At 32.6% G+C, this 14,191-nt stretch overlaps 1 protein-coding gene across 2 annotated transcripts in view; it reads right to left on the minus strand.

Moving 5' to 3' along the window:
* Nucleotides 1–1,160: 1,160 nt before the first annotated feature.
* LOC128234404 (uncharacterized) overlaps nucleotides 1,161–14,191 on the minus strand; it is a 39,991-nt gene continuing 26,960 nt past the window's right edge. For both annotated transcript variants that reach the window (XM_052948621.1, XM_052948620.1), the window contains exons 20-21: nucleotides 6,573–6,743; nucleotides 1,161–3,986 (exon numbers count right to left, since the gene is read on the minus strand). In XM_052948621.1, coding sequence (XP_052804581.1) covers nucleotides 6,603–6,743 — 141 coding nt within the window. In that variant the 3' untranslated portion in view covers nucleotides 1,161–3,986; nucleotides 6,573–6,602. The remainder of the gene's footprint in view (nucleotides 3,987–6,572; nucleotides 6,744–14,191) is intronic.

Raw genomic sequence — 14,191 nt, forward strand, 5'->3', positions numbered from 1 at the left:
GCAACCCTGTATGCTATTTTTTTCTTTGCTATTAATCATATTGCTGCGATTTTATCGCTTTAACATGAAACTCCAACCAAAACTTTAACGGATGACAAAATAAATAAGCAAAACTTTCCGTAGGAGATCGACTGGCTGATTTGCGCTGTGTGACCTGCCGTTGTCAACGATACGTTTCCCGCGCTGATTTCTGACCAATCGCTGTTCATCACCCATTCGCATGCGGTATGACTGCACGTGATCTCGTATGCTTCCCGATGTCAACAATATATTCAGTGTGTTCATCATAGTGATAATATCATTTACAAACTGTTTATCGAATCGAACAAAAGCGTAACGTCATTTATTACGTTAACGAATCATGCGTTTACCTAGTTGTTCAATACATTAATAAGATTCTTGGTTAGATCTGAATATATTACAGATGTATAATATATATATTAAAGAAGCAGGATTATGTATCTATTGATAACCTTTAAAGCGAACGAATCGTGAAATTGACGGACGAATAGTGTAATTGACGTATGTGCATTTCTGTCTTTTTGTTTATCCGGTGAACACGTTTAATGTCAAGCTGTTCCGCTTCATCTCCAAACTAAGGGTTGTTTCGAGACAATATCTTACTTCAAATCTACCGTAAATGTTTTTTGTTCTTTGTTGTTCTTTTGTTTTGTTACTCATGTCATTAATTCTCAAATTTTGCCCTGAAATTTATTTCCATTTTAATTTAAAGCTTATTTTGCATTTGAGACAATTGATGTTAAATATCAATATTGTCCCGTTTAACTTTTCATAGTCCGATTTTCACTGGTTAAAAATCGAAAGAACATAATCAATTTTTTGAGTTCATTATGTTTTTATTTCATAGCTCCTAGAAACGTCAACCCATGTTCGTACCCTCATATCTACTCGCAGTGGTATTTTAAGAACTTGAAGAACATGCGCAGTCTTGTGACAACAAACATGACACAACTATCAAAATATCTTTATTGGCAAATGTAGATGTAACCACCTTGACATGGTCTGTAGAAGCTAGTTGAACTAGTTGGGGGCTGTGACGAGCATGCTTCTTTGTTCGTTCTTTGCATCAACCAAGCCTCTTTAATATATTCTTTATTCATAAGCCCAATACCTACCCAATTGTTACCATCTACTCTAAATAACAAGATCAAGCAAATTTATTAATACAAATACTATATAGAAACATGCATACCAAAATACATATAACATTGTTCTATTTCCGTTTTTTTGCCCGATTTTTCTTACAGAAATGCAAGTTGTGGATCAGTTTCCGCTTTTCATTTTTTTTTTGTTAATTCAGAGCATTAAATATAAACCCCGAGAAAAGCAATTTCAAAACAAAAATTCGAACAAATCAGTGCATAGTGATATTTTCGACATACGTACTTATACCTTAAACAAATAATTATGATAATATTTATAATGATATCATAATGTATCCGATGTACGAACAACCTTGAGCAATTACCATTAAGTTTAAGATGCACTCTTACTCCCAAAAAACATAAACCACAATTAACACAATTGTTTCATTATACCAAAAAAGATGAATAAATGTCGAAAACAATGGTTGTTATGAAGGATTCCAAGTTCAAAATTGACAGAATGGCGCAGGTAACACGATATTTCTACCTTATGAGACAATAAACGATCACAGTAATTCTTTAAACACTCACCAATCATTTAATATTTTGCGATTTCAGCTATTGAAACACGATAGCAATCTTGAAACTATGAAAACTCCACTGAAATGACTGTGTATAGTACCAATAGTTCGCCCACTTAGAAAAATGTAATCATTAAAAAAAATCCTGATTGGCAACACAATTGGTTATTTCTTTCTATTTTTAAATACATCTATAAAAACATGCCCTGTTTAAGCGAGTATTTTTGGGTGAAATATTTTCTATTTTTTAAGTGGTGAAAGTGTTTAATCCGCCGATGAAACAAATATATAATTTTAATATTGCTGATAAGTAGCTAATTTTCTGGAAAAAGAATAGCTTTCCTATTTTGAAGCTTCATTTTAACACAAAATATCATTTGTATGAGAAACATCATACTGGAAATGGGGAACAACAATTTAACATGGTGGGTGATTAACTTGTACGGGCGAAAAGTGGTCCATTACCAGTACGTATTGATTTTTAATAAAAGTGTCACTTTAAATAGTGTTGCCTGGTGACCAAGTGTTTAGATATGGTGTCATTAGAAAGGGTATTGTTTCCTACTTACGAATCAGAAAATGAATGTTCGATTATACACTAAAGCAATACTTGCACGTTGCGTTTAGGTTCTTTCCTTCAACTGCAATTCGACTTAAAATAACCTATTTTACAATATTTCTAGCCAATTCGGCCATATTTTAATTTTAGATTTGATTCTTCATTTATTGACACTTCCAGTTAATTTTTACTAATTTTAAATAAAGGCATACATAAAAACGACGAAATTGGGCTTGTTTGCTGGTCTAGTTTAAAAATGCATTATTTTTTCAAAGGATATCAAATAACCTGATATGCGTTACATAGATAAGTTAAACATCCAATTCTGTCCCTTGCAAATACATCGAACCGATGTTAATCACGTGACCAGTTCTGCGGACTACTTATTCTTATGAACCTTTGGTTAGGAACTCATAAATCGTTCGAAAACTTTATAATACAAACTAATATTAACAATACCATAAACAACATAAGGAACGGTACAAAAAAGTGAACATATGATAGTTAGATCATAGCTGACCACATGCCTTTATATACTGTCAGTTGATCACGTGACCAGTTCTGCGGACTACTTATTCTTATGAACCTTTGGTTAGGAACTCATAAATCGTTCGAAACTTTATAATACAAACTAATATTAACAATATCATAAACAACATAAGGAACTGTACAAAAAAGTGAACCTACGATAGTTAGATCATAGCTGACCACATGCGTTCATCTACTGTCAGTTGATCACGTGACCAGTTCTGCGGACTACTTATTCTTATGAACCTTTGGTTAGGAACTCATAGATCGTTTGAAAACGTTATAATACAAACTAATATTAACAATATCATAAAAACATAAGGAACAGTACGAAAAGGTGAACCTATGATAGTTAGATCAAACATTAAACACATACGTTAATATAAAGACAATCAAGGCGGCAAAAACAAATCTACTCCATGAAATTATTTTACAGTCATACCAAATTAAGTCTTTTATCTGAACTTCAACTCGCGAGAAAGATTAAACATTGTTACAATTAGAATAGTACACGATATAAACAAAACTAGATTATTCAAGGCTAAGTAAACAAGATAGTATATAAAGCATGAGAAAGGAAAATAGAAACATGGCTTAATGAATCAACCAACAAATCTGGCAAATGATCAAAGACGAAATATAACGTTTGTTTGATAGTAGAGTTGACAAGAAAATGTTGCAATGGAACATAAAACAAAAATCAATTAGCAATGCGTTGGGACATACGAGTACATGAACTATTATTTTTACTAATCATATAGAATAACTGCAAACGTTTGTGGTATGCGTCTATTCATAAATGTTTTTAGTATCGTACAAATCGCGCAAAACTATTACATGGAGACAAACTGAACAAACCCACCTCTTACCCAGCATATTAGACTTAAGGCAACCTGTGTCAGCCTTATGATTTTATAAGTTTATAGGGAATGAATGCATTGTGACAACGTTAGGATTCATGATTTGAACACACAATATTGTTGATGCTACAAACGTCAGATCTTAAAAACTATATAGTAACCCGATCTAGATTGCCGGTCACGAACATATTGTTAGCTATGTCAGTCAATTCGCTTCCTGACTATCCACAGTTTTGTGGGCGGTTGATTCTACAATCCGCTCGCGGTCCTTTATCATGTCAGTTATCTTGTCAGTCTTGATGCCCAAACTTCGATACCAGGTCACGTTCTGAGTAGTTGTGGGTAAATTTACCTACAAAAATACAAAACATGTGTTTCAATGTATACATAACATGTTTTAGTAGTTCTGTCTATGTGGAAGTATAACATGAAATTACGAAGACAAACATAAAGATTATTCCAGAGTAATCGTAGATCCCCATTCTTAGTAAACTATATATGTTCATGACTATTCTTACAAACATGGGATGCCGTTAAGTATATGGCATAATTATATTGTTTCTCGAAAAGTCAGTTTTTTCAACTGAGTAGTGATATGCCTTTTTGGCTAGTGAAAAGCTACCCATACTACATTAAATGTGTTTACCTATCTGCATGGTGACCTAAACTCATTAAAATCAGCTTTGTTTTTCCGTATTTTATAATCGTTTTTTCACGATTTGATATTTTTGAAAAAAAGGATATTCTTATAGAGAATCCTGGAGAATTATTTACACCGCACGTTAACATTTTCATTCTGTATATGAGCGCAAACTTCTCTCATCTGGGGTCTGATAAAATTAAAGAGTCATCACAAAGTTAACGTGAAAACTGCTTTAAATTAGGAATTAATTTTCAATAAATTCTTAATCTGCATAATACAGTCGTATTCTACTCAGCTGACTTCGTTATATGTATCATAACATGATCAATAACTTAACCATTTATGTTTGGACAGTGAGCAATGGTCATACACATTATTTCATGGTGACTTGGGTAACAGTCAAAAGTGTCTTCCCGAGGTGAAGTGGATGACATTTAAACTGTTGCCCGAGGCAGTTAAACAACTTGCCTCTATTTCCTGCCTCTACCTATACAGGGTTCTCGGACTTTCCTTCCAAAAAAATGCCAACATATTTGGTATCATATAATAAATCAGTTGTATCCCTATAAGCTGTGAGTATGCTGTTAATATGGACCGCAAAATTAATATTGATCTTGGCTTAGGCCTATATTTCACAGCTTATAACTAAATTGTTTTATTTGTTTGCATTAGACTGACATGACGTTTGCAAACATAATAGTGTTTTATCAAAATGTAATGGAATATGTATTTGATAATGTATCTTCTAAACAATGTTCAACAGGAAGCGTAACAAATAAAGTTAGAATACAACCACAAATAAGAATAGAATAATTCATGGTTGACCTTGGATTTTGGGTTGATAATTGCCCCAGTGGAAGGAATAATTCCCCGAGGGCAATTATTTTCACAGGGGCAATTATCAACCATGTACTATCTTGTATAATACATATATTTTTTCACTTATCAATGATTTCAAATAGATTTAAAAACATGATTTTGTGGAAAAATGATTGATATGTCATATTATTAGCATGTAGTCTGAAAGTCTTAAAACATATATAACAAAATGGTTTGGAATGGCATTAGCTACTACATTTTCGTACGTGTTTTCAGAATAAACTTGAAATGTTTCCATTTTTCAAAAAGTTCCTGATTTACATCGGTTGATTGTGATGTTCATTTTTAATAGGTCAGCACAGCTAAGGTCGATCAAGCCTAGGAGCAGTTTCATAAGAATCTCGGCTTGAATGACCCTAGCCATTTCGTTGGAATAATTAACATTTTTCAGCGAATAAAGTAAAACAAAACGTTTCAACACATTTCCTTGTCTCACTGCTTAATAACCTTTACCGAATATTAACATCCGGTACGGTTTCGGGTAGTACCCGTTACTGAAACACGGAAGGTGTCATTGTTGGTGAAACTAATTTTATTATTATTGCACCGATAGTTCCATTTTAATCCCTTTATATATTTTATTTAAGTTTAAATGTTTGCCTACCAAGTATTCGGCAGCCATTTTCATTTTCGTGAAAATGACGTCAGTGTGCACGTTTTCGTCTTCGTCAGGCAAGTATGCCATGATCGCTCTTACGTGCCGTGATAATCCCACGGGCGGAATCGATAATCATTATTGCGGGAACAAATTTCTATAGTAAAATGTTACTATTCATTGTAACATGTGTACTAGTACAATAATAAACAACGTTGAACGTAGATGTGATGAAAATACGGTATGTCTGAAAATAATTTGATGATATGTTATGTTAGGATGTTTTGTTATGTTATATTACATATTGTTATGGAAAGTTACGTCATGTTATGTTATTTTACATTATGTGTAATCCTATTTCAGCAGTTTCAGAATAGACTATAAAACAATAAAATTGCTGCAGAGGAATGTCACTAATTTAAATTAAGAAAACATAGCACTATGGCGCCACACTTTGTCCTTCAATCCACTGTTCATACGTTAATAGTACAACGAACCTCAAAGCAACAAATGACGTGCCGAACGAACTATATGCTCAATATTTATTGAGCATGCCAAACAAAACTTATATCGCATGAACAATATATCAAACGTACCCTATGTCAATCGAACCCATAAAGAATTTAAAAAACCCAGCGAACCTCTGCCTGACGAACGTAGGTTCAACGAAAGGCAATGCAATATGAAACCCTATCCAACGAGCCTTATACCAAAACCACCCCATACCGAAACGAACCATACCCAACGCCCTATCATAGAAATCCCTTAATAATGCGTATCATGCACATACACAACACATGACATGTCAGTCAATTAGCTACCTGACTATCTTCAAATAAATGGGCGGTTGACTATCCAATCAGCTTGTTTTTATCCCGTAAAATCTCAATCTGTCTGGCTAAAGAGTTACGGGTCTGCAACTTTTCTTGATCCTCTCGTATCCGGTTCGTGTTCCGCAGGGTTTTGTGCAATCTCCGCCACTCGGCCGTTTTCTACAAATGAAATTTGGATGTATATATAAACAGCATGTAGTACATCTGTCTTCCTGTTTGTTTCATAGCATATATAAGCCCGTAAAAAGTATTATACAAAGCTATTATAATAAATAATGTTACATGTATATGCATTTTATATTCAGTACTTCATTGTCTAATATTATAGTTCTATCTGTATAGTGAGTTGGACTCATTAAAAGAAAGATATGTTTTCCTTATGGTATTAAGCATGTATTCGTCAAGATTTTCTTGGAATGTTCGAGACATTTCTCGACATATTTTTTGGAAGAAACAAGATTCTTATAGAGCTTGAGAGAAAGTTCATGGGGAATTCAGGAGAATGTAGTGTAACTGTTTCATTGTGTATTTAACACTCATTCCACTCAGTTACTTTTGTAAATCGGCTGTCCCAAGCATACATTTTGACAATAAATAATGTTAAGGTGGGTTTGGGGGCATTTGTGTGTTGAACAATATCAATATTTCCTCAAACCAATCAGTTTTTTAGTATACAAATTGTCACATTGGTGTGGCTATATCAGATATTAGCTGTTTTTGGTCATTATAGGCTGTCACAAATGATATACACAACATTGTACATGCGATACTATGCATACTGAAGTTAATCAAACAATTATTTTTCATTTTATCATAAGAACGAAGGTTTGACTAATCGTTTTTAAGGATAAAATGCTGCTGTGTTTGCTATTTTTTGTATGCATGCCAGACATCCATTGTCCCAAATTTACGAATAAGATACGTTCCTTAGATTTACAGCCAAATATTTTTGGTTATAAATGGCAGCGTAATATTTTAAAAGGGTTCAATCAAACGAAGAATATATATAGATAAACTTAATGAAAAGTACCCTACAGGTAAAATGGACAAAAAGTAAGTTTTAGGCTTTGTTTCATCACGATTGGGTTTACACAAAAAAAAATCCATCAGATACGTTTCCAGTCGAGCCTCAATATCTGAAACAAAATGGTCATAATACGTTCTAAACATATATATAGTTACAGGCAGTTATGGGCTTTTATATATAACCAAAATGCATATATGTCAAATCAACATTGGCGAAATAATTAAGCATTTAATTTAATTTGCATCAGATACGTTCCAATAAGATACGTTCTAGAAATAATTTAATTGATTCACAACCTTAAATAAATCTAGCTTAATGGCATAGATGCAAATCCTCAACATTTTTACATCCGCCTAAACCATGATGGAGACATTTTTGTTTATTACACATCAAGTTTGAATGCCCCGAACGTTTGAAACGTCAAAGATACATGACGAGGACAAAGTGAGTAAATTTTGCGATTGAAATTGTTATATCTCAATTATATTAGGATTGCTATTAATATATATAATTTTAGTTATGGTCTATTCATAATTAAGCTAAATGAAACAGACCATGTAGTAGTTTAGAAAGAGTATCCAGATGGCAAATAAATAACGTATCTTATGCATGCAAACGTATCTTATGAGGTATGAATATATGCAAAATATTTTAATAAAACCGTGAAAATCAAACCATAAGTTTCGACAGATAATCCATTCCCACAATACCGTACATAACCGTTTATCATGTTGCCGAGCGGCACAATGAGCTTTTCGGGATGAGTGCATGTTGGAATTACTTTGAGTCCATACATGGTAAGGGGCCATGTGACGTTATCGGTGGAACAGCCAAAACGATAGCATCTGAGGCCGTCTAAACAATGCAAAATTAGTATTCAGGCTGCTAGTGATTTCTTTGCATGGGGAGTTTAGAACCAAATGTCTCAACTACAGATTCTACTCTCAAAATGAGTATGAGAGTATGTTTAAAAACAAAACATAAACGAATTAACGGAGCCATGAAACTATATGCTGCCTTACCAACAAGCAAAGAACAGTACACCTCAGTTCAGTTGTCTTGTTTCACTGTGACAGTTGCTTGATAGAGGGTGAGTTATGCAGCATTTGGACATTGCAGCAAAGAAAGGCAACATCAAATCACAAGAAATTAAGAAAATCAACAAATGAAACAAGCGCAACTATATGAAGAGTTGATAGACGAATTTAAAACCAGAAACACACGACCAGACACTCCGAATAGTCTTTCAATTACAGATATAAAGTCAGGAGAGTTTGTTGATGCCATTTATGAAGAGAAATGGTATGTTGGAAAGGTTACTTGAATAGACATAGAAAGTGAGACCATTGACATAATATTCATGGAAGAAAGTTGAAGTTAAGTCAAACCGTACAGATGGCCAAATGCTCCTGATGATTTAGGACTTAATATGAAAGCCGTGATTTGCCGTATTGAAGGTCCAACGCCAACAGGAAAGTCACGAGGACTATTCAAGTTGAATGAATCTGACATAGGGAAGATCAAGTCATGCATACCAAACTAAGTCATAAGGCCTACAATAGATAATGTATGCGTGTGTTTACTAAACCAGTGTTTTGATCTGAGTAGTAAGCATTGTATTGTTATAATTATGATTCATAGAATTGCGTGATAACATGCGAATTAATTTCATTATGGTGTTATATTTATATGCAAATGCTTAAAGTCGATTTAAAGAAAGTTATTTTGAATTATTTTATTGTGAAACCACGCAAAAATATCCTCATTAGCGCTGTATATATATATAGATTTTTTTTTTAAATCGTAAGATACGTTCATCCGATACGTTATGCATATAATTTTAAGCATTTTAATGAGTTTAATGGCTAAATTAGATAAATATGTTACAAAGAGGAAGCTAACTCTTCATGTACATGTTTACAGCCTTATAAATTTGATATAACGGAATGATATGTGGTTATAAAATATACAAAAAAGACAGAATATAAGTGCGACTAGACTTTGAATATATATATATATATATGTATATATATATATATATATATATATATTCAGTGTCAATGTTTATAACTAGTGTTTATTCTAATGCAACTGTTTGAAAACAAATCATAATTTCCCACATTGATATTGGCTAGATCTGATAAGTTTTTATGACATTTTATGCCTGTTGGTAAATATTCTTGAAGACGTAAGATACGTTATTTTGGTATATAAGGATCATTTAGATTATTTTCTATACATGATAAAATATGCATTAAGTATAAACTATATTATTTAGAAAAGTAAAATGTTAAAGTTTTTCATCATAACTAAATATAATTTATTACCTGGCTTACTCTTGTTTACACCATTCTTGAAAGCACAAGAAAATAATGTTCAGTAGAATTGGACAAACACAATACTTAACAATAATATAAAAAAAAATATTTGATTGAACAACTACGGATTATTTATAGTTATCTTAATCAATATGGCTGGTGCTTGTTAAAAAACAGAAATATATTGTGTTTTGACTATGTTCATCATACTATAATTAGTATTTTAAATTTGATAACGTATCTTACTCTTTATAGTTAATTTGTTAATAAGCTGATGTATTGTTTGTTAGTAAGGGCCTGTTTGGACCCACTGCGTTCAGCTATATTAAGTTGAAACCTTGTTCTTTTGAATAAAGTAAAGAAAAATAACTTTCTTGATGTGTCATTTTAACTTAAGATACACAGGCGAAGTTGCTGAGTTAACATGGAATGAATGTTTAAATGCCACTGTTCTGATATGGGGTACATGTAAACAACAACTTTTTAATAAACGGTTAACATGTCTTTATAAACGTTTCACCATTGATATATATTTCTAGAATCTTGGATTTCATTAAAATAGTATGTGAGGATAACATTTCAACCTACTACTGGAAATATTCTGATAGAGTTATTGAATTAAATTTATAAGCCGTAGGACACACACTTTATGAAAGCTTGAATAATCAACATGGAAATAACCATTGTACACTACGGGACATTTATTTAAAAACATTGATCGTGAATTAAAAAAGTTATTTGCGCTTCATTACGCCACCAACAAGCTTTAAGGACAACAAAGAGCGACAAGTAATTACTTTGTATATATCTAAATACTTATTATATTATCAGTGAATAAACAATATACACATACGTATCTGCTAAAAATAAGATCAGTTAACAGAAAAGTTGAAGTGAAAGAAGTATTGTAAACGGTGGGAAAAATCATTTCGATTGATACTGTAACTTTTTAAGACATAGCAGTTTTTCGATGTTTAGAAAACATATACCAGTTTTATTCAATTCATAAAACAATAGTTGAACACATTGCTTGCTGATGAACTCACTTTAAATATTTACTATGATGTCTATTGAACAGTTTAAAGACATTGTTCGATATTTTACCCTCCAGTTTGGAAAACAAAATCTGCATAATGTCATGTAACCATGCATTTTTACAACTAATACAATGCTAAAATTCAACGTTATTCTTGTTAAAATGGGCAAAGCCTTCTTAGATTTATTAAAAAAATTGACTCCTTTAAATACATACATTTAACTTTAGATATCATCTCAGACTGCAGTATACAAACAAAAAGAGTTCACGTAAAATTAAAATATGTGAATGAAAAGAACACAAAACGGTTGTGAAAGAAAAACAGTTGAACAAAACAAAACAGTACTTTTTACTAATTTAAAACTTCCCCACTACTATATGTTAAATACATATGAAGACATGTATAAATATTAATGTTGATAAAGTGTGCGACATATAAATTAAATACATATAATGAAGACAAAAAAGTACTTCTAGAAATGAAATTTAATAAAGGTCCCGGCTTAGATTGTCTCACAGCACGTGGCTAGAATTTAAATCGATTTCAATGTCAAACAATATTAAGAAGGATTTTAATTCAATTCGAACTCAGATTTCATGGGGAAATGATTATATAACATGTAATGATAAATGTCTACTATTTAAACACTGGATTGACTCTGGTTTTATGTTTCTAAACGACATAATTTCAGTATCTGGTGAGATAGACGTGAGAAGAATTGTGCAAACTTTAGAAGTGAAATGCAACTGGATTTCAGAGGTAAACACAATAATAAAAGGTATCCCAAACTCAATACGTAGCCACAAAGGTTAAAACGTGTTTAAATCTTAAAAACGGTCAAAAGTAGACGATCTCACCAATAAAGACTTTAATCATATGTGGCAAGAAGCTTTCAACAAACAAATCTACTGGCGATCATGGTATTTTATTTTACATGGAATGATTCAAGAAACCAGAGGGCCAAGATGGCCCTATATCGCTCACCTGAGTAAAACTTTGTGCTATAGACTTGTTGATAATTTAAGGGCAACAACATGGATTTGGCTTCTCTGATGAATTATGCCCATTCACATTCTCACCAACTTTTTTGATGATTGGACAAATGCTTAAAAAGTTATTGATAGGACAAGAGCAATTTTAGGGAATTTCTATGATTAAAGCGCAATAACTCTGGTGTAACTACAGCAATTTTTGCTAATTATCAAACGCGTTCATACACATTCTGACCAAATTTGGTCATAATTGGACAAAAGGTTCAAAAGTAATTGATCGGACTACATACTGGATGGTGCCTGTCTGCCCTTCCATACAACATAGGTGAAACTATTATATGTCCATTTTTTTAAACACATGAAAAATATGTATTTGTTAAAAAATATACAAAGGGCAATAACTCTTACAATATTTAGGTTGGATTTTATATAATTCGTCACAAAAAAATCACAATTTAATGTGAATAAGTTCATAAAGTTTGAAGTTGGTACATTCAATGATTTTATAACAATTAATAACAATAAAAAACAGATGACCCATATTCGAACCCTCGAATCAAAACAACCTTTCTGACAAATTTCCAGGATATTTGGGCTTAAAATATTACCTCTAGAGTGTTAACAAAGTTTTTCCATACTTGGGCTCTGTTACCTAGTTTTTGATCCCAGATGGACAATAATCGAACTTGAGCAATGAATCATGGAAGCAACCTTTCTGACAAATTTCCAGGATATTTGAGCTGAAAATGTTACCTCTAGAGTGTTAACAAGGAATTTCCAGGCTTGGGCTCTGTGACCTAGTTTTTGATCCCAGATGACCAATAATCGAACTTGAGCTATAAATCATGGAAGCAACCTTTCTGACAAATATCCAGGATATTTGGGCTGAAAATGTTACCTCTTGAGTGTTAACAAGGTATTTCCATATTTGGGTTCTGTGACCTAGTTTTTGACTCCAAAATGACCCATATTCGAACTTGAGCTAGACATTTTCGAATCTAACTTTCTGACAAATTTCTAGGATATTTGGGTTGAAAATGTTACCTGTAGAGTGTTAACAAGATTTTTCCATATTTGGGCTCTCTGTCCTAGTTTTTGACTCCAGATGACCCATATTCGAACTCGTCCGACTAATTACTGGGACAAACATCCTGACCAACTTTCGTGACAATAAAGGCAAAAATGTTACCACTAGAGTATTAACAAACTAAAAGTGGACGGGCGGAGGACGGCAGACCACAGACGACGGACAACCATCGATCCTAATAGCTCACCCTACGGCTAAGGTGAGCTAAAATGTTAAACAATTCAAGTATAAACTACTGCATAACATCATGGCTACAAATCTAAACCGTTTCCGCTGGAATATCAGCATGTCCTCTTCATAATCACTGTAACCAAATAGAAGACTATAACCAATGTCTTATTTATAAATGCAGTTACATGTATATATATGGTGAATTCAGTAATTCATTGTTTCGTAGTGAATTATTTACTTTTGGTAATCACGAGGTAAGATATGTTGTATTCTATAACTAACAATATTTGTTATTATGTCACACTTAATTAAACAGAACAGGCAATTTGCACGATGTCCATTTATATTTGTGTTTTTAGTAGGGAATTTCGAAAAAAAATACATAGACTGAATCTATGTTTCGATAAAAATACTGCTTCAAATCAGGAATTAACTTTCAATAAATTTAAAATCTGCATAAAACGGTCGTTCTCCACTCAGCTGACTTCATTATGTATAGTATATCATGTTCAATAACTTTACCATTCGCGATTGGACGGTGAGCAATTGTCAAACACAGAACAAAAGGCCATTATACAATTATTTTTATGGTAACTTGGGTTACAGTCAAAAGTGTATTCCCGAGGTAAAGTAGATGGCATCGGAACTGTTAGCCGAGGCAGATAAATAACATGTCTCTATTTCCAACCTCTACCAAAACAGGGTTCTCAGACTTTCCTTCCAAAACAAATGCCAACATTTATGGTATCATGTAAAAAAACAGTTATATACATATTAGCAGTGAGCATGCTGTTTTTCTGGAACGAAAATTAATATTGACCTTGGCTTACGCCTCGGTCAATAAGGATGTTCTGGCTCATACCACAGGATATTCCACAGCTAATAAGTAAATAGTTGTATATCATTGCTTTAGATTAACATGACTTCTGCAAACGAAATTGTGTTTTATCAAAATGTAATAAAAAAGGCATTAAA

This window comes from Mya arenaria, chromosome 5 (assembly GCF_026914265.1).
Source record: "Mya arenaria isolate MELC-2E11 chromosome 5, ASM2691426v1".
Lineage (NCBI taxonomy): Eukaryota > Metazoa > Mollusca > Bivalvia > Myida > Myidae > Mya > Mya arenaria.